The sequence below is a fragment of the Pelobates fuscus genome, chromosome 10, assembly GCF_036172605.1.
Source record: "Pelobates fuscus isolate aPelFus1 chromosome 10, aPelFus1.pri, whole genome shotgun sequence".
Classification (NCBI taxonomy): Eukaryota; Metazoa; Chordata; class Amphibia; order Anura; family Pelobatidae; genus Pelobates; species Pelobates fuscus.
In genome coordinates, this window is record NC_086326.1 from 100,887,740 (window position 1) to 100,910,289 (window position 22,550).

The window sequence follows — 22,550 nt, forward strand, 5'->3', positions numbered from 1 at the left end:
ATCCTACAGTGCTATGCCTATGGTTATCCATCTTGAGATATGCAGAGATGTCCAGTATAACTTATTCATCTTCTTCTGAACTGTGGTTGCTCAACGCTAGAAATCACTGAAAGTGCCAACTGTAACTGTTACTTCAGAGATTCAAAGTGTATCAGCAAGTTGACTCCATGAGAACACTACCATGTATCGATGCAGCAAGACCTGATCCTATACCATATGGCACAGAATGTGGATACAAAACGATAGCTGTATAGCTCGGTGCCCAAAGTATGAAAATGTAAACATTTGAGGAATTTCCCATCAATTCATATGAATGTGTGAATGCATTCCTAAAATATGTATTTGGGGAATAGACTTTAAAAGTGAATCATTCAACCAATTAATTTAAGCTAGTGATAAGCAAATCATTTACTAGTATTTACACATATTTGTCATGTTTTAGTGAAATCTCCTGATACCAATCCACTCATACAGTTTATAAAGGAAATGTTCCAGGATGAGAACTTGCTGGATGAGAACTTGCTGGATGAGAACTTACTGTTCTGAGTGTTTTTGTCCATAGGGGTCTCAACCAATCAGAAGATTATCAGAAAAGGCCTGGGGTCATAGGTAGTGTGCTGGCAACTGGCCTGGGCTCCATAGGTATGATGGGGGCAGTATCTGAAGTAGTCTCATCAAGCTCACTGTCTTGATCATCCAGGATACCACCCTCTACTGAGATAATATTGATGACCTTCTCTTCAAAGTGCACCTGCTTTTTTTTGGAAGTTGTATCTGTAGAGTTATCCTGCTGGCTCTGGTTAGAGCCTGTGGCCCTGGGAGGCTGGCGATCCCTTTTTACTTTTAGGATGCTCCTCATCTGTGTTAACAGTGACTCTCTTTTTTCTCTTAGAGAACTGTTAAACATGTAAGTCTGTTCTGTGTCCCCAGCTCTTGTCATGGCAATGGCTGTGGTGGAAGGATCTGTATAGTACTCTGCCTGGGTCACACATTCTTTCCCAGGCTTGGGCTTTTTCCTTTTACTAAGTAGAAGATAGGCTCCACCAGTTACAATAAGCATGGTACCTGTGGAAATATAAAGTCAACAATCAAACAGAATTAGGTTATTCCTTGTAAAACAAAATACAGAGTTATGAATATCTGGAGTTTGTTTTAGGTTGTGTTTATATGTTGATTTTTTATTGTTGTTGCATATAGCATAGTGGTTGTAGGAATTTTCTAATTTCTGTGCTGGTTTTATTGCCCCTCTCCCCCATCCCCTCCTCCCCCCCCCCCCCCCCCCCCCCGTGAATGCGTGTTATGCTTGTTCAAGGCAGTTAGGCACTTCCCCCCCTGGAGGCGATGAGAATTGCGTAGAGAGCCATCGCAACCCACTGGACCACCAGGAAATAAAGCATTAGAGCCCCCCTCCCTGCACAAAAGGAAAGCAGAAGGGGATCTTAAAAATTACATTAAAATAAATAAATAAATAAATAAGCTGCACATGCACAGACCTCAACCCATACTCTACCTAGCACAGTCACCTCCCCACTTTGTCTGTTACACTCACCCCTCTCTGCCTGTCACTCCCTTTCCCCACTTTGCCTGTCACACTCATCCACACACAGTCACCCTGTCACACTTACCCTTCACAAATCCACTGTCAAACTTAACCTCTCACACTCACCACCCACAGTCATCCTTTAACACTCTCTCTGTCACAGTCACCCTGCCACAGTTGTATTCGCTCATCCATGTTTATCATTTAAAAAGTCTAATATGTCAGCATAATTGAAAACTGGTGTGCTGATTAAAGAAGCAATACAACTTGCCTTCATTATACTAGCTGAGTATCTGAAGCATCCGCAATTGTGGGTTTGGTTACAGGCCTAAGATGGCCAGAAACAAAGAACTTTCTTCTGAAACTCATCGGTCTATTCCTATTCTGAGAAATGAAGGCTATTCTATATGAGAAATGACCAAGAAACTGAATACTCATCCAACGCTGTGTACTACTTCCTTAACAGAACAGCGCAAAATGGATGTAACCAGAAGAGAAAGAAGAATTGGAGGACAATTACATTAGAGTGTCTAGTTCAGGGGTAGGCAACCTTTTAGCAGCACTGTGCCGATATAGGATTGTGGTGTCCCGTAGTGTGCCGATCCTCAGGCCCGTCGCTACCAGGCAAGCTAACCAAGCAATTGCTTGGGGCCCCGAGCTGGCCTGGGCCCCCAAGCAGGGCCGGCCATTTCTATAAGGCTGCAGCCGCCTGAGCGCTCTAAAGAGAGCCTCAGGCGGCTGCAGCACTGCCTCTCTCGTCATCTCCCCTTCCCTGTAGCGTGGTCGAGCTCCTCTTCCTCCTGTCAGTCTGGCTGGGTACCACGCGGTACAGGAGATTTAGTTTCCTGTTCCCGGCCGGACTGACAGGAAGTGCACCCTGAGCTCGGCCACGCTACAGGGAAGGGGAGGTGAGAAGAACATAGGGAGGGAGGGGGGGGGAGTAAAAAGAACATAGGCGGGGGAGTAAGAAGGACACGGGGGAGGGGAGTAAAAAGGACACAGGGGGAGGGGAATAAGAAGGACAGATGGGGAGGGGAATAAGAAGGACACAGGGAGGGTGGGAGGGGAGTAAGAAGAACATGGGGAGGGGGGAGAGTAGTAAGAAGAACATGGGGGGAGTAGTAAGAAGAACATAGGGAGGGGGAGGAGTAAGAAGAACATGGGGGCAGAAAGAAGAACATAGGGAGGGGGGAAGGAGTAAGAAGAACACAGAGGGGGGAGGAGTAAGAAGAACACGGGGGGTGAGGAGATGAGGAGAACACAGGGAGGGGGTGAGGAGAAGGGGAGATGAGGAGAACACAGGGAGGGGGTGAGGAGAAGGGGAGATGAGGAGAACACAGGGAGGGGGTGAGGAGAAGGGGAGATGGAGAGAACACAGGGAGGGGAGTGAGGAGAACACAGGGAGGGGGTGAGGAGAAGGGGAGATGAGGAGAACACAGGGAGGGGGTGAGGAGAAGGGGAGATGAGGAGAACACAGGAAGGGGGTGAGGAAAAGGGGAGATGAGGAGAACCCAGGGAGGGGGGGTGAGGAGAAGGGGAGATGAGGAGAACACAGGGAGGGGGGATGAGGAGAAGGGGAGATGAGGAGAACACAGGGAGGAGGGGTGAGTAGAAGGGGAGATGAGGAAAACACAGGGAGGGTGGGGTGAGGAGAACACAGGGAGGGGGTTGAGGAGAAGGGGAGATGAGGAGAACACAGGGAATTTTCAATTGTTGAAAATGTTCAAGTTTTATGCACATTATATGCAACAGCAGTATTTGCACTGTAAACCTTTATTATTTATATAAAGTGTGGGTGAACTTAAACTGTATGGCTATGCTGTGGTTCCTGTAGGCTTTGCGTGCGGGGGGGAGGGGGGGCACCATGTCCATTTTGCTTGGGGCCCCCAAATTCCATCAAATGGCCCTGCCGATCCTATTTTTTTAAATTGAGGTGTGTGTGCTGCCGTATTCTGCTTGTATTATTTATACTGTAATTGCTTTGTATCGTTGTATTTGTGCGTATATGAGCTATTATATTGTATATGTTCATTAGTAGTTTATGGTATCGTGTATGATACATATGAATGTGGGCTGTGTATGAGGGCTGCTTGTGGAATTGTGTGTAGATGGATATGTCACATTGTGTGTTAGGTAGTGTATGGGGGCTGTTTGGGGTTTTGCACGTGAGAGGCTGCATGTGGGATTGTGTGCATGTATGTAGATTGTTAGTGATGTTGCGTTTGTGGGGATTGTGTGTATGTTTGTGTGTGGGCTGTTCGTATTATTTGTATGAGGGGAGGCTTATTCTGCAGGTCTGTGTATATCTAGCAGTGTGGATGGCTTCCCTAGGTTCCAGTGGGGACCAGCCTGGGCAGGTACAGGTCAAGGACAGGAGCTGCAACATCAGCTGCGGGCTGCTCTACTACAGTGTGCATTCCCATTCACAAGTGCTGGGAGGAAGTGATCTGAGATCCCTTCCTCTTAGTGCTGCAATGCATAAATTGAGGATTGTCCTTCACTACCTCTTTGTATTAGCAGATATCTGAAGTTTCACTGAGACTCCTGATAGGCCAGACCCTGTTTGGCTCTAGCAGCCTTGAGTGCCGTGGAAAGACACCTCGAGTGCCGTGTATGGCACTAGTGCCGTAGGTTGCCTACCCCTGGTCTAGTTTGAGAAACAGACCACTCACAGGTCCTCAACTGGCAACTTTATTAAATAGTACCTATGAAACATCAGTCTCAACATTAACAGCGAAGAGGCGACTGCAGGTAGCTGCCCTTCTCGGCAGCGTTGCAAAGAAATTGACAAATCTCAGTCTGGCCAGTAGTGATGTCGCGAACATAACATTTTCGGTTCACGAACGGCGAACGCGAACTTCCTCAAACGTTCGCGAACGGGCGAACCGCCATTGACTTCAATGGGCAGGCTAATTTTAAAACCCACTCTTTCTGGCCACAATAGTGATGGAAACGTTGTTTCAAGGGGACTAACACCTGAACTGTAGCATGCCGGAGGGGGATCCATGGCAAAACTCCCATGGAAAATTACACAGTTGATGCAGAGTCTGGTTTTAATCCATAAAGGGCATAAATCACCTAAAATTCCTAAATCACAATGGAAATGGATTGACACCTGACATATGACATATTGACACCTTGACATATGGATTGACACCTGTCCTCAGAGACCCTGATACACACTGACACAGAGCAGAATAGGGACTGTTCCCCCTACATAGGGTCACTTGGCAGATATGGATTGACACCTGTCCTCAGGGACCCTGATACACACTGACACAGAACAGAATAGGGACTGTTCCCCCTACATAGGGTCACTTGGCAGATATGGATTGACACCTGTCCTCAGGGACCCTGATACACACTGACACAGAGCAGAATAGGGACTGTTCCCCCTACATAGGGTCACTTGGCTGTGGAGTCAGCCACTTTTCCACCTGTGCATTCAGAGCAGACAGGAGTGCTTGTCCGGTGTGACTCTCTGCTTTCAAGCAAGTTAAACCCAAGACAGCGTGACACTGCCGTATCCGGGATGTGGAATAGTACCTGGGGAGCTGCGGGGGTGCTGTTGATGTGGAGCAAGACGCAGCAGCAGAAGAAGACTCAGCCGAGGAGGTTATGGAAGAGGATGGAGTAGGAGGAGTAGAGGAAGTGGCAGCAGCCCTGCCTGCAAGTCGTGGCGGTGTCACCAACTCCTCTGCAGAGCCACGCATTCCATGCTTGGCAGCCGTCAGCAGGTTTACCCAATTCGCAGTGTAGGTGATATACCTGCTCTGACCATGCTTTGCAGACCAGGTATCAGTGGTCAGATGGACCCTTGCCCCAACACTGTGTGCCAGACATGCCATTACTTCCTTTTGCACAATCGAGTACAGGTTGGGGATTGCCTTTTGTGCAAAGAAATTTCAGCCGGGTACCTTCCACTGCGGTATCCCAAGAGCCACAAATATTTTGAACGCCTCAGACTCCACCAGCTTGTATGGTAAAAGCTGGCGGGCTAATAGTTCAGACAAGCCAGCTGTCAGACACTGGGCAAGGGGGTGACTTCCTGATATTGGCTTCTTACGCTCAAATATGTCCTTGACAGACACCTGACTGTGGGCAGATGAGCGGGAACTGCTCAAGGCGAGAGACGGAGTAGCGGATGGGGGCAAGGAGGACAGCAGTGGTTGAGGTGGCTGAAGATGCTGGACCAGGAGGAGGATGGCGGCTTTGAGTTTGTGTGCTGCTTGTACTCATGTGTTGATCCATAGGCGTTTGTGATGTGAGATCATGTGCCTACGCAAAGCAGTTGTACCTAGGTGGGTGTTGGACTTCCCACGACTCAGTTTCTTTTGGCACAGGTTGCAAATGGCATCGCTGTTGTCAGAGGCAGACACACAAAAAAAATGCCACACTGCTGAGCTCTGCAATGACGGCATCCTGGTGGTGGACACAGCATGCGTTGATTGGCGTGCTGTCGGGCTGACCCCGAGTGCCGATGCATGCTGTCTGACTGTGCCACTAGCTCCTTGCGACGACCTCCCCCTGCTTCCAACTCGTCTCCTCCTCTCTGTCTCCCCATATGAACTTTCGCCATGTTCTTCTTCTTGCCGAGCGGGCACCCACGTGACATCCATGGACGCATCGTCATCATCAACCGCTTCACTTGTATCTGACAACTCAGCAAAGGAAGCAGCAGCGGGTACAACATCATCATCATCATCACACCATACATCCATGTGTGTAATGCTGCCTGCCTGAGACATATCCCTGTTATCTACATCCTCTGGCAATAATGATTGTGCATCACTCATTTCTTCAAACGGATGTGTAAATAACTCCTCTGACAAACCAAGTGAAGTGGCTGTGGGGCTAGTGTTGGTGGTGGCGGCAGGCGGGTGAGTGGTATCTTGAGCGGTGCCCGACGCTAAGCTGGAGGAGGATGGTGTGTCAAGGTTCCAAGCGGAAGCTGTAGAAGATTGGGTGTCCTGTGTTAGCCAGTCAACTATGTCCTCAGAACTTTTCAAGTTCAGGGTACGTGGCCTCTGAAAACTGGGCATTATTCTAGGGCAAAAGGGAATCACAGCACCACGATGAGGATGGCCCCTGTGGGGTGGCCTGCCTCTGCCTGTCATTTTTTTGGGATTAGTGGTTCTATGCGTGCAAGCTACTGTGAGACCAGATATGAGTGGCACTGTGCAGTGGCAGAGGTTGGCAGAGTACACGCTGTAGGCCTGACACACCCGCTTGAAGACAACTAACTGCTATTCAATCTATAACAGTGAAAAAAGTTTTTTGTTTTTAAATGCACGCTATTGTGACACCAGATATGAGTGGCAATGTGCACTGGCAGAGGTTGGCAGAGTACATGCTGTTGGCCTGACACACAGACGCTTGCAGACAACTAACTGATATTCAATCTATAACAGTGAAAAAAGTTTTTTGTTTTTAAATGCACGCTATTGTGACACCTGATATGAGTGATGGCACTGGGCAAGTGGGCACAGTATCCACTGTGAGCCTGACACACAGACGCTTGCAGACAACTAACTGCTATTCAATCTATTACAGTGAAAAAAAAGTTTGTGGGTTTTTAAATGCACGCTATTGTGCCACCAGATATGAGTGGCATTGTGCACACTGGCAGAGTACACGCTGTTGGCCTGACACACACCCGCTTTTAGACAAGTAACTGCTATTAAATCTATAACAGTGAAAAACGTTTTTGGGTTTTAAATGCATGCTATTGTGACACCAGATATTAGTGGCAATGTGCACTGGCAGAGGTTGGCAGAGTACACGCTGTAGGCCTGACACACCCGCTTGCAGACAACTAACTGCTATTCAATCTATAACAGTGAAAAAAGTTTTTTGTTTTTAAATGCACGCTATTGTGACACCAGATATGAGTGGCAATGTGCACTGGCAGAGGTTGGCAGAGTACACGCTGTAGGCCTGACACACCCGTTTGAAGACAACTAACTGCTATTAAATCTATAACAGTGAAAAACGTTTTTGGGTTTTAAATGCACGCTATTGTAACACCAGATATGAGTGGCAATGTGCACTGGCAGAGGTTGGCAGAGTACATGCTGTTGGCCTGACACACAGATGCTTGCAGACAACTAACTGCTATTCAATCTATAACAGTGAAAAAAGTTTTTTGTTTTCAAATGCACGCTATTGTGACACCTGATATGAGTGATGGCACTGGGCAAGTGGGCACAGTATCCACTGTGAGCCTGACACACAGACGCTTGCAGACAACTAACTGCTATTCAATCTATAACAGTGAAAAAAGTTTTTTGTTTTTAAATGCACGCTATTGTGACACCAGATATGAGTGGCACTGGGCAAGTTGGCACAGTATCCACTGTGAGCCTGACACACAGACGCTTGCAGACAACTAACTGCTATTCAATCTATTACAGTGAAAAAAGTTTTTTGTTTTTAAATGCACGCTATTGTGACACCAGATATGAGTGGCACTGGGCAAGTTGGCACAGTATCCACTGTGAGCCTGACACACAGACGCTTGCAGACAACTAACTGCTATTCAATCTATAACAGTGAAAAAAGTTTTTTGTTTTTAAATGCACGCTATTGTGCCACCAGATATGAGTGGCACTGTGCACTGGCAGAGTACACGCTGTTGGCCTGACACACAGACGCTTGCAGACAACTAACTGCTATTCAATCTATAACAGTGAAAAAAGTTTTTTGTTGTTATTAAATGCACGCTATTGTGACAAAAGATATGCGTGGTGGCACTGGGCAAGTGGGCACAGTATCCACTGTGAGCCTGACACACAGACGCTTGCAGACAACTAACTGCTATTCAATCTATAACAGTGCAAAAAGTTTTTTGTTTTTAAATGCATGCTATTGTGACACCAGATATGCGTGGTGGCACTGGGCAAGTGGGCACAGTATCCACTGTAAGCCTGACACACAGACGCTTGCAGACAACTAACTGCTATTCAATCTATTACAGTGAAAAAAGTTTGTGGGTTTTTAAATGCATGCTATTGTGCCACCAGATATGAGTGGTGGCACTGGGCAAGTGGGCACAGTATCCACTGTGAGCCTGACACACAGACGCTTGCAGACAACTAACTGCTATTCAATCTATTACAGTGAAAAAGAGTTTGTGGGTTTTTAAATGCATGCTATTGTGCCACCAGATATGAGTGGCACTGTGCACACTGGCAGAGTACACGCTGTTGGCCTGACACACAGACGCTTGAAGACAACTAACTGCTAACTAATCTATTACAGTGAAATTTTTTTTTTAATGCAAGCTATTGTGACACCAGATATGAGTGGTGGCACTGGGCAAGTGGGCACAGTATCCACTGTGAGCCTGACACACAGACGCTTGCAGACAACTAACTGCTATTCAATCTATTACAGTGAAAAAAAAGTTTGTGGCAGCAATCATTTGCATATCTCTTGCCATAGGATCCTCATTAATAAATACCGAAGAAAAAAAAGTTATTTAAAATGTCTGCCTTTTCCTGGTCTTCATTGACTAACAGACCCATCTCTGATTTCAGTGTACCTACACTTTCATTTTTTGTTTTTTTAGAATTAATGTACTTGAAAAAAAATTTGGGGGTTGATTTTGCATTATTTGGCTATCAATTTCTTGTTTAGCCACTTTAAATGCCTTTTTGCAAGTATTATTGGCTTCCTTATATCTTATATAGGATGCCTCTGATTTGTCTGATTTAATTGCTTTAAAAGCCCTTTTCTTATTTTTAATCTCTTGTTTTACTTCTCTACGAAGCCACATTGGTTTTAATTTGTTTCTTTTATATTTATTACCCAATGGTACATACTGTGAAATGTACCTTTCTAATATTTGTTTGAATAGTTTCCATTTATCCTCAGTGTTTTTATCACTAAGGAGTTTATGCCAGTCGATATGTTGTAGAGCTGCCCTAATCTTATTAAAATTGGCTTTTTTTAAATTATACGTTTTAATATATCCCACGTGCTTTTGCTTTTTTGAGTTTATTTCAAAAGTGACCATATTGTGATCACTATTTCCCAAATGCTCCCCTACTTGAATGTTGGTTAAAAGATTAACATTGTTTGTTATAACGAGATCCAGACAAGCATCCTTTCTAGTTGGTGCTTGTACCAGTTGTGACATAAAGGTGTCATTTAACACATTCAAAAACCGGATTCCCTTTGCTGAAGTACTAGTCCCTCTATCCCAATTTATGTCCGGGTAATTAAAATCTCCAATAATTAACATGTTACCCCGATTTGCAGCTTTACCAATTTGCTCTAACAGCAGTTCTTCCTCATTAATATTTACATTTGGTGGTTTATAACATATCCCAACCAATAACGTATTTCCCTTTGTTTGCCCCAAGCAGATATCTACCCATAAAGCTTCCACATTTTCCTCGTCACACTCCACATGCCTAAGATTTGACTTTAACTCATGGTTAACATACAAACATACCCCACCACCCTTCTTGTTTTTCCTATCCTTCCTAAATAACGTGTAACCATTTAAGTTAAAGGACCACTCTAGTGCCAGGAAAGCATACTCGTTTTCCTGGCACTAGAGTGCCCTGAGGGTGCCCCCACCCTCAGGGACCCCCTCCCGCCCGGCTCTGGAAAGGGGAAAAGGGTTAAAACTTACCTTTTTCCAGCGCTGGGCGGGGGGCTCTCCTCCTCCTCTCCGCCTCCGTTCCTCCCCGTCGACTGAATGCGCACGCGCGGCAAGAGCTGCGCGCGCATTCAGCCAGTCACATAGGAAAGCATTCATAATGCTTTCCTATGGACGCTTGCGTGCTCTCACTGTGATTTTCACAGTGAGAATCACGCAAGCGCCTCTAGCGGCTGTCAATGAGACAGCCACTAGAGGAAATAGGGGAAGGCTTAACTAATTGATAAACATAGCAGTTTCTCTGAAACTGCTATGTTTATAAAAAAATTAGTTAACCCTAGCTGGACCTGGCACCCAGACCACTTCATTAAGCTGAAGTGGTCTGGGTGCCTAGAGTGGTCCTTTAACTGCCTAGTCATGTGTCGTATCGTATTGTTTAGTGTATGCTATTGCCTCTAGTTCCCCCATTTTGTTATATCGGCTCCTTGCATTAGTAAGCATACATTTAATATTACCATGAGTCATTTGTACTTTTTGTGAATTATCAATATTACATACCTCCTCTGTTCTGAGCTTCCCCCTCCCCCCATCTCCACCCCCTTTGTTCTGAGCTAAAGCCCATCTCATTTCTATCCTATCTCCATTTTCTAGATTGCTTTGACCCTCCCCCCCTACTACTAGTTTAAAATCTCCTCCAACCTTCTAGCCATCCTATCCCCCAGCACAGCAGACCCCCTTCCGTTTAGGTGCAATCCATCACGACTATACAGGTTGTACCCAAGCGCAAAATCATCCCAGTGCTCTAAAAACCCAAAACCCTCTTTCGTGCACCAAGACTTCAGCCACGCATTGACCTCTCTAATCTCCCGCTGCCTTTCTGCTGTAGCGCGCGGCACAGGTAATATTTCTGAAAATATTACCTTGGAGGTCCTTTTATTTAGCTTACTTCTTAGATCCCTGAACTCACTCTTTAGGACCTTCCATTTTCCTCTGACTTTGTCATTGGTACCAATATGGACCATGACAGCTGGATCATCCCCAGCCCCTCCCAATAATCCCTCCACTCTGTCAGCAACATGCCGGACCCGAGCACACGGGAGACAGCAAACTGTCCGGTTGAGTCGATCAGAGTGACAGATTACCCTATCTACTCTCTTAATAATAGAGTCCCCTACCACCACAACCTGTCTAGACTTCCTTACCCTCTCAACCCCACCTGTACTAGAGGGGCTGTTCCCACGGCTGTTAGAAGGAACAGCTTCCTGCAGTACAGCTACTCCTGAGCTGATGCTCCCAACATCTTCACTCAAACGGGCAAATCTGTTAAGCTGCCTGAGATCAGGACTAGCTAAACCTTTCCTCTTCCCTCCCCCTCTGCTTCCTCGCCCCACTGTTACCCAGCTATGTGCCTGTTCTCCAACTGTCTCATCTCCTCCCACTCCACTACCTGCACCCACTAAACTCTGCTCAGTGAGCAGCAGACTCCTCTCAAGATTATCAATCTCCCTCAGTGTTGCAATTTGCCGCTCCAGATCTCCAATCCGAGCTTCCAGAAAAGCCACTCGCTCACACCCACCACAGAGGTATGGACCCTGCACAGATTTATCCAGGCATGCATACATGCAGCAGGATGTACACGGAGTAAATCTTGTAATCTTGCTAGCACTCATCCCCAGTTACCAAACCACAAGTGAGCAAAAACAATATTTCTCAACACCTGTTGTTTTAACTCCTACTTAAAAGAGACTACTTGAAATAGCCTACTTTCAAGCAAACTCCAGTGAGCAAGCTCTGTGAGTCAGTAGTGGGTGTATATTGGCAATACAAATCCCACACAGGTGGAAATTAAGGGGCACTCCCCCTAATTAGCTCAGCAGCAGCACCCCCCACAAGGAGGGGAATGGAAACAACAAGAGAGGAAAAAAAGGAGGGAAAACGTTTTAAATAAAATCAGCAAGGAGAAAAATGTTATTTAGGAACTCTTATATACAGTGGGGTTTATTTAATTAACCAAGACAACTAACAGAAATAACTGAATAACTGAAATTCGAAACATTTAAAAATCAGAATCCTACCCAGATTTAGCTTTTTCTGGGCAGACAAAGTCTTTATGTTTTTTTTGTTTTTTAAGCATTCACACCTTAAAGGTTTCAAGGTCAAAAAGATTTTCAGAAATCAGGAACAGTGTTTTTAATATTTAATAATGTAATAATTTAGGTCAACTGGGTCACTGTAGTGCATAAACACACATCCCAGGACAGTGACAAAACATGTTTCACACAGATTTACACGGTGCATTATTATTTTTTTTAAAGCAAACATAAATGTAGCAATACTTCATCAGAAAGTAGAGCAGAGGTGGCCAGAAGTTAGATCCTCAACTGCTCTAAAACCGCCACAATGATTTGCCAGCTGTAGATCTACCATTTGTCCAGGGGCGGGCTGCTCCGGGGGGCAGGGAGGCAATTGCTCCCCAGGCCGCCCCAAACTATTTTAAGACCGGCCGCTGCAGGGCCGGCCCTTTAAATGCTGCAGCCGCCTGAGTGCTCTGTTAAGAGCCTCAGGAGGCTGCAGCACATCTTCTCCCCTCCCCTGTAGCGTGGCCGAGCTGCTCTCCGGTCCGCGGTGCCCGGCAGGAGTGATAGGAAGGTGCACACTGAGTGTGCACTTCCTGTCAGTCCGGCCGTTTACAGGAAACAGAAACTCCGCGCGGAACAGGAGTTTCTGTTTCCTGTAATTGGCCGGACTGACAGGAAGTGCACACTGAGTGTGCACTTTCCTATCACTGCGGCCGGGCACCGCGGACCGGAGATCAGCTCGGCCACGCTACAGGGGAGGGGAGGTGAGGGGGGAGGATAAGAAGAAGGGGGAGAGATTAAGGAGAAGGGGGAGAGGTAGGGGATTAAGAAGAAGGGGGGAGGAGTGGGGGATTAAGAGGAAGGGGGAGGGTGGGGCATTAAGAAGAAAGGGGGGAGAGATGGGGGATTAAGAAGAAGAGGGGGGGAAATTAAGAAGAAGGGGGAGGGGTGGGGGATTAAGAAGAAGAAGGGGGAATTAAGAAGAAGGGGGAGGATTAAGAAGAAGGGGGAGGGATGGGGGATTAAGAAGAAGGGGGGAGGGTGGGGGATTAATAAGAAGAGGGGGGAATTAAGAAGAAGGGGGAGAGGTGGGGGATTAAGAAGAAGGGGGGAGGGTGGGGGATTAATAAGAAGAGGGGGGAATTAAGAAGAAGGGGGGACAGGTGGGGGATTAAGAAGAAGGGGGAGGGTGGGGGATTAAGAAGAAGGGGGGGAATTAAGAAGAAGGGGGAGGGGTGAGAGACTAATAAGAAGAGGGGTGATTAAGAAGGAGGGTTGGGTGGGATTAAGAAGAAGGAGGGGTGGGGGGATTAAGAAGAACAGTGGGGGAGGGTGGGGGGATTAAGAAAAACAGGGGGATGGGGGATCAAGAAGAACGGGGGGTGATTAAGAAGAACAGGGAGGGGTGATTAAGAAGAACAGGGGGGGTGGAGAGATTAAGAAGAACAGTTGGAGTGGGGAGATTAAGAAGAACAGGGGGTGGGGGATTAAGAAGAACAGGGGGTGGGGGGATTAAGAAGAACAGGGGGGAGTAAGAAGAACACGGGGGGTAAGAAGAACACAGAGAGGAGGGGGGAGAGTAAGAAGAACACATTGAGGGTGGGGGAGTGAGAAGAACACAGGGAGGGTGGGGGAGTAGGAGGGAACACAGGGAGGGTGGGGGAGTGAGAAGAACACAGGGAGGGTGTGGGAGTGAGTAGAAAACTGGGGGGGAGTGAGTGAGATCACATGGGGGGGAGTGAGTGAGATCACATGGGGGGGAGTGAGTGAGATCACATGGGGGGGAGGTGAGGAGAACCGGAGGGGAGTGAGGAGAACACATGGAGGGGGGGAGTGAGAAGAACACAGGGAGGGAGGGGGTGAAAAGAACACCGGAGGTTTTGGGGGGGGATGAGAAGAGCACAGGGAGGGTGGGTGGGTGTGAGAAGTGACTGCTAGGGGAGGGGGGGGGAGAGACTACTAAGGGGCAGGGGAGAGCTCTATAGGACAGGGGGCAGGACAGGGAGCTCTTTCACACTATGCGCACACACACACACAATGCATCCCTATACATACACAGAAACACACAATGCATCCCTACACACACAGAAACACAACATGCTTCCCTTACACACAGAGAAACACACAATGCATCCCTACACACACAGAAACACAACATGCTTCCCTTACACACAGAGAAACACACAATGCATCCCTACACACACAGAAACACAACATGCTTCCCTTACACACAGAGAAACACACAATGCATCCATTACACACACATGCAAACACACACACTGCTTATCTTACATATACACAGAAACACAATGCATTTCTTACACACACTCAATGCACACACCTACAGACACACACCTTGCATCCCTTATGCATACAAACACAGATTCACACAATACATCCCTTATACACAAACAAACACTGCTTCCACTACAAACAAATACACTGCATTACCTACACAAACTGGTATCCCTATACACTACCTACCATAAGCACACACATTAGATCCTCTACAATAACACATAACACATCCCCTACACACTCCACTCGCTGTGAGCGAACTCATGGGTGGAACATATAGGTGGACTTTTAGGTGGGCCTTATGGGCATACTCACCGTCAGGCCCTGGGGCCCAGACCTTGAGCTGTGTAAGGGGCCCCAACAAAAATTGAGCTGCTACCCATTCTACTAGAACATTGAATTGTGTGATCACAGTTACAAGCAGCCTCCAGAGATCCTGTTCTACACCAGACCAGTGGAGCCAAACTGCAGCCCATCACCATCCTCATCTGATTGTAAGTAGGCAATCCAGGATATTATTAGTGACACTAATCTATAATTTACCTCACATTAAAGGGACACTATAGTCCCCAGAACCACTTCAGCTTAATGAAGTGGTTCTGGTGTCTATAGCCTGTCCTTGCAGGCTTTTAAATGTAAACACACACTGTGTGCAGCATTTGCATTAGTTCATATGGCAGATCATATAGGTGGGGCATTGTGATGTCACATGGGGGGGGGAGATTTTTATTTTGCCTAGGGCGGCAAAAATCCTTGCACCGGCTCTGATCCTGGGCAGGTGCATCAGTCTACTGGTGACCCACAGGAGGGGAGTGCACTGATTGCACAGCACTCTCCTCCTGCCCAGATCCGGTTTTACCGCAGTACAAGTGCCCTCTGCCCCTAATTTACAGTGGCTCACACTCACAGCAAGCAGTGCCTGGAGCCCTTTGCAGAGACGGGAACAAAGAGGTTCTGCGGCAGCTGGCCGTCCTGCAAGCATTACATTAAACAGCTGTTCCCCATGCAGCCACAGGTGGCGTTGTGCTGGGAGACTGTGATTACTCTTCACTTCCTCCCAGCCTACAGAGCAGCGCATGGGGGAGAGAGAGGAGGAGGCATGATTTAATCTTTCAATAAATCCTCTAAGCAAACCTTTATAAATTTGGGGGGATCAGCTCTGTTTCCACAGTTTATTGGTGTTTACTCTGATGTCTGTATTAATATTGAGGGATGTCTAAGTAGTAACGTCAGTGTGTGTCAGCAGGGCCAGCCATTGGGGTGGGCAAGCTGTGCGGTCACGCAGGGTACCATGACAACAGAGGCACCCGGCGGCCAACACAGCTCACAAGTTGGGTACACCACATATTCAATTTAAACGATTCGCTGGTGGTCCACTGGTGCGCACCAGCAGTAGGTGCAGTCAGATCATATCCTCTCCCTCGTGGTTCCAGCGCTCAGTTAGTGAGTCAGAGCACAGGCTCAGAGATTCTCAGCCTGTGCTCTGACAACATTGAAAGTCAGAGCCGTGAAGGAGCGGGTATGGCAAAGAGCTACTGATTAGCATAACATCAATAGCCGTTATAAAACCAGGAAAAGGTGGGCATGGATGGTGAATTGATTTGGTGGTGCAATGGGCCACTTGACTGGTTTTGCCCCCCAGGTCTAAGGCTGCCAGCCCTCCCCTGCATTTGTTCATCCTTGCAGGCTTGTATTTGTGTGCAGTGTCTTGTGTGAATATAGGTGTTCTTTTGTGTGGAATATGTATATGTGATTGTTTGTGTATTTAAGTATAATGCTAATGTTTGCATGCAGGGTTGTATCCGTGTGTCGTAGTAGTGTTTGAATGCAGGGGTATGCTTGTTGGTAGTGTTAGTATTTTAATGCAGGGGTGTGTTTGTGTGTAGTGTTGGTGTGTGAACGCAGTGTTGTTTTTGGGTGTAGTTTTGGCACTTGAATACACTGGTGGGCTTGTGTGCTGTGATGGTGTGTGAATACACTTGTGTGTTTGTGTCAACACAATGTTGGTGTTTGCATACAGGTCTGTAATTTATGTATATACATACATTGTCACACACATATACAGATTGCCACACACAGAAGCACACAAATATTGCCACATGCAGATACATGCTGTCAGTACTGGGGTAGGAACTAATTAGCACAGATCCAGAACATAACAAAAGACATACTATCTGTGTTAATGGAGAACAGAGTTTGAGTAATAGCTGAGGTCAAGAATAGAAGAAAACAGGATAAACGGATGTAAGCCAAGGTCAAAGGAGTACAAAGAAAGCTGATAGTACAATAAAACACTATTGGGCGCAACAGGGCAACAATGAGTGGGACAGGTGAGTATAAATAGATAGGGCTTGTTCCTATTGGGCAGCGTCATTTTAGAGTTACAGATGACTTGTGGATGGTCATCGGAGCCCGCCTGACTTGCTCCACTAAATTATGCAAATAAAAGGATGCATGTCGAGAGGAACCATGTAAAAGCCATGCAACCATGATGCATGCACAGATACACGTATGTACACACTGTCACACAGACACACACAGGTCGACAGACATGCAGAGGTTCACATGCTGACACACATGCACAGATACACACTGACACACACAGATCCTCAAATATTGATACATGCACAGACCTACACACTGACACACGAGTATATACACACACACAGACACATACTGACACACATGCACAGATACACATACAGACTGAACCACATACTCAGATTCACACACCTGCAAGGGCCCATGTTACCTGCAAATATATCTGGCATTGGAGGGACCCATGAGTGCAGTTGCACTGGCCACACAGCCAATAGTTTCATGCCCGGTGCCATAAATGGCAAACAAGCTCAGCTTTGATTTGGAACTATTCTTGTGTTCTCAGGAATGTCCAATGTTTTGTAAAAAATGTTTAAATAAACCATATAGAGCTAACATAAAGGACACCTATGGGTACCCAGACCACTTCATCTGAATGAAGTGGTCTGGGTGCAGTGGCCTTTCGTTTTAGCCTTGCATTGCCATTATGTAAATACAGCAATGTTTACATAACATCACTGAAAACACCTCTAGTTGCTATCTTCGTGACAGCCACCAGAGGGAGCTTCTCTTGGTCTGACTGAATTATATTCAGTTACGTGATGTTCTCTTCCTCATGTATTGCATGAGAACATCGGATGTCATCAAATGCTTGTCTTAGGGAAGCATTGGATCCAATGCTTGACGAACATGCTCTTCTATGAGAAGCATTGTATTGGATGAGAAGATGAAAATGACACAGCGTGAATGTTGTTCTGACTGGAGATGAACCAGGTGGCTGCATGAAGTTTCAGCCCTGAAAACAATGTGAATACAACCCTTTTTTTTTCCCAGTTTTCTTTAAAGGCTATGTAAAATTAATTTTAATTTCAAAACTTGCATAGAACCCTTCAAAACTGTGCATATTAACTCCACATGTAATAAACTTGATTTTCACTATAGCTTCTTGTAAACTCAACATTGTTGAGATTCTCAATAGCACATGCAATCATATTGTGTTAAAAAATGTCTCAGTCTAATGTTGATGAAATCCAGTATGTAGAACGATATATTCAGTCTATAAATTGTTTAGTTTATAGTAGCTAAGGATCTAAGAATATGATGAATGAACATAGTCTTTGAAGACTAGAACTGGAAGACTAGGTCAGAATCTGGAATATTATGTAAAGGTCATCCAGTAATATGAAATAGTTTTCATGACATCCAAGCAAAAGAACATCAAAAACCCGTAAAAAACCTTCAAGTCAGGCAGTTGGTTATTTATCTATAAAGCAGTAGATCCGAACTTTTCATATTCTTTGTTCTCGAACCAAAACAAACATCTGGGAAAAGACAAAATTTTGGAGACAAACCCAGAACATGTATTTCTTAAAGGGATACTCTAAGCTATGTAGTAAAAAAACACTTCAGCTCAGTTGGGTACAAAAAAAAAATCCATCATTACAAGTTTCACAAAGTGACCGTTATCAAGTGACCGGAATCATGGTGGCAATATGTAGTATATAATTCTCACTGATGGTTAATTATCTTTTCAGTCTTGATTTCTATTATATAAACCAAGGATGAAAAATTATTTTAGTGTCTCTTTAAATATGGTCATAACTAATTAGGATAATGTGCATATATCCAACATTGTCGGTGAGATAGCTTAGTGGGCTAATGCATCATCAGTAGAATCTGTTCAACCCTTGGGTCGCATCATACAGTGCCCCAGGCTGTATACCTGGATAAGGGGGTGCTGTATGAATATTTGTATAATAATAATAATAATAACAATAATAATATTAAAGGGAAACTCAGTTTTTCTGGCACTGGAGGGTCCCCCTCCCACCCCCCAATCCCCGGTTACTGAAGGGGTGAAAACCCCTTCAGTGACTTACCTGGGACAGCGGCGATGTGCCTCGCCGCTGTCTCCGCCTCCGCGACGCTCCTCCTTGTGATTACGTCGGCCGGTGGGCGAGACTAATCTCGCCCACCGGCCGAGGAGACCTAATGCGCATGCGCGGAAATGCCGCGCATGCGCATTACGTCTCCCCATAGGAAAGCATTGAAAAATCATTTCAATGCTTTCCTATGGGGTTTTGAGCGACGCTGGAGGTCCTCACACAGCGTGAGGACGTCCAGCGACGCTCTAGCACAGGAAACCTGTGCTAGAAACTAGGAAGTGACCTCTAGTGGCTGTCTACTAGACAGCCACTAGAGGTGGAGTTAACCCTGCAATGTAATTATTGCAGTTTATGAAAAACTGCAATAATTACACTTGCAGGGTTAAGGGTAGTGGGAGTTGGCACCCAGACCACTCCAATGAGCAGAAGTGGTCTGGGTGCCTGGAGTGTCCCTTTAATACAATGATATGGCTGGGAGAGAGGGGGGGGGGCTGAGGAGGGGGGGAGGTGTATAACTGGATGGGGGTGCTGTATGATGATTTGTATAATAATAATAATATTAATAAAATGATATGGCTGGGAGAGAGGGGGTGGCTGAGGAGAGGGGTGTATAACTGCCCCCATCCAGTTATACACCCCTCTCCTCAGCCACCCCCTCTCTCCCAGCCATATCATTTTATTAATATTATTATTATTATTATAAATCATCATAGAGCACCCCCCATCCAGGTATACAGGGCCCCCAGCCATATACATGTATTATACAAATCATCATACAGTGCCTCCAGGCTGCATATCTGGATGAGGGGGTGCTGTATGATGATTTATATAATAATACTGATAATACAATGATATGGCTGGGGGAGTTGTATACCTAATTGCCCCCCCCCCCCCCGCCATATCATTTTATTATTATTATTATTATTATTATTATTATACAAATCTTCATACTGTACCCCCTCATCCAGATATGCAGCCTGGAGGCACTGTATGATGATTTGTATAATACATGTATATGGCTGGGGGCCCTGTATACCTGGATGGGGGGTGCTCTATGATGATTTATATAATATTATATTAATATTATACTAATATTTACACAGCACCTCCATACAGGTATATACCCCCTCCCCCGCCCCCTCCCCCCAGCCATATAATTTTATTATTATACATATTTTCATACAGCACCCCTTCATCCAGGTATACAGTCTGGAGGCACTGTATGATATTTTGTATAAGAGTAATATAATACATTTATATGGCTGGGGGGCCCTATATGCCTGGATGGGGACTCATTAGCCAGCCTGGAACAAGTTTTGTTAATTTTATGCATATCACATCAGATGTGTGTTAATCCTTGTGGGAATTAAAGGGCTAACTACTAAGTGGCACGAATCAGATCGGAATTTCAGTCATTCAAATGAAATTTCGAACGAAACAAATTGCATGAATTTCATCCTAACACGAATGGACAAACTGTACACATTCTGATTAGACGACATTCATAGTCCCTAGTTTGTCTTATGTTTTAAAGAAAACTAGATTAGATAGGAAGAAAAGAAGAACAGATTCTGAGAGTGGAAGGAAGAATCAATGGGAGAACAGTAAGTTAAGCCTATTTGTTCGGCATGTAAGTTCGGCTCCTCTCCTTTACTCCATGCTGCCTCTGCTGTCACACTCCATGCTGCCTTCACTCACTCATTACTGCCTCCTCCCTCATTTGTGGCGCTATGTTTGAAGCTGGGAGGAAGTGATTAGCTGTCACTTCCACCCAACTGGACGAGATTACAGGGGCCGGTCGTACTCTTAAAGGGCCACAGCACAGGCCGGACCCCTGTTTAGCAATAATACACGATGAGCCTCCAATGCCCTCGGGCCCTGGTGCAGCTGCAGTTCTGTCAGTGGTTCCCTATAAGGATCAGCAATGTGTCTGCCTGTCTCCATTTTCTTTTTTGTAGCATATTTTTTATTGAAAATTTTTCATGTAAATTCCAAAATACAGGTAAAGGGGAACATACCTAAATGACTGTAAAGAAAAAATGTTGCCCTGTCTTTGTTATGTTTTCCTTTTTGTGTTATATTTTCGAGTTAGTTAAGTACGTTTTTACTGAATATATAAATATTTCCAGTCTGCCACAGGTGATTTCAGAGACTGTATCCTGTACTGTATTGGTATTGAATTTACCTGGAATAGTGACATGCCAGACCAAGACAGGATGCAAAAAGCAGGCGACCGATAGTAGCCCATATCCAACAAATTTCTGAAATCCTCCAATCCGTGCAGTTTTACTTAAGCACACAAAAAAACGGGGTTCTGTCTCAAACCTACAAAAGAACAGAATACAGCATGTCATATAATTCCATTGGGAAGCAGTTTTTGCATTTATATGATATATATGTATATATATCATGTATATATATGTCATGCAAAATAGGCTCAGAGTCCAAAGCAAATAAAGTAGCAAAACTAAGCACTCTGATATTACGGTATTTCCCATTGCAGAGAAATCATAGCAATGCAAACAAAAATGATCTTCAGTGAGTGACAATACAAGAACTAATAAATGAATTATCCAAAATACAAAAATTTATATCAACAGGTATCAATTGTTTTATTTTGGATATTTCATTTTTTGGGCTGAGGGGGTGGCCAAGATACCGGCACCTATAATCTGATTGAGTGCTAACACACTTTGTAATTTTTCATAATAAATGAATTAGTTACACAGTAATATAAGTAATATTACAATATATTACAAAATATATATTACTATAGTACTATTACAAAATACATATTACTGTTTAATACATAGTAATATAGGCTGAAAAAAACAAACCAAGCCCATCAAATTCAGCCTTTCCTGCTGTTGATCTACAGATGAAAAACTCAGTGATTTGCAATTCTGCAACAAAATTGGGAAAATTTCTTGCTTGACTCCCAAATGGCACTCACTTTCTTGGGGTTCAGCAAGCTGTTACCTCACATATTTCCTTTTATATCCCTAAATATTCTGTTTTTCCAAAAGAGTGTTCAGTTGATGTTTAAAAATATGCAGAATTTTGTAGCACAACCTCTGCACAAATTCTAGTTCTAAATAATATCTGAACAAAGGGTGCCCAAAATCGCACTTCACATTCAAGTTGAATAAAAGAACAGTGATCTACTTTTGATAAGGTGAAAGGTCAGTGAAAATACCTGAAGCAAAGTTTGAGAACGAGGTGCAAAAAGAATGCTCCTTCACAGGCAGACACAACTGTTGCTGAAAATCTGTACGAGAGTGACACAAAATGCATTATGTTATATTATCGTCATTTATTTACAAAGAAAATAATCTGACAGCAAGATAACAGCAACATAATCACCACAGTCTGTTTATATATTCAGCAACTCTAGCCTGCGGTTAATGTATTGACTGTCCTCTGTGACAGAGTCTTTCTTGATGGACCAGAGATTATCATTGTAGAAACTACAGACAGTGCAGATGCTATATGCTCTGAAACCAGACATTGGTGTGGGGAGGGAAGCTGTGCTGCTTGGGAAATCACAGACTCTATAGATTCCGTTACTTATCTTGATGGTTTGCATGGTAACAGTGACTATT

At 45.0% G+C, this 22,550-nt stretch overlaps 1 protein-coding gene across 1 annotated transcript in view; it reads right to left on the reverse strand.

Annotated features, from left to right (window-relative positions):
- Positions 1–510: 510 nt before the first annotated feature.
- Positions 511–22,550, reverse strand: part of TMEM72 (transmembrane protein 72) — a 64,820-nt gene continuing 42,780 nt past the window's right edge. Inside the window, exons 3-5 of the mRNA XM_063433989.1 lie at positions 22,145–22,216; positions 21,134–21,273; positions 511–1,065 (exon numbers count right to left, since the gene is read on the reverse strand). Coding sequence (XP_063290059.1) covers positions 587–1,065; positions 21,134–21,273; positions 22,145–22,216 — 691 coding nt within the window. The 3' untranslated portion in view covers positions 511–586. The remainder of the gene's footprint in view (positions 1,066–21,133; positions 21,274–22,144; positions 22,217–22,550) is intronic.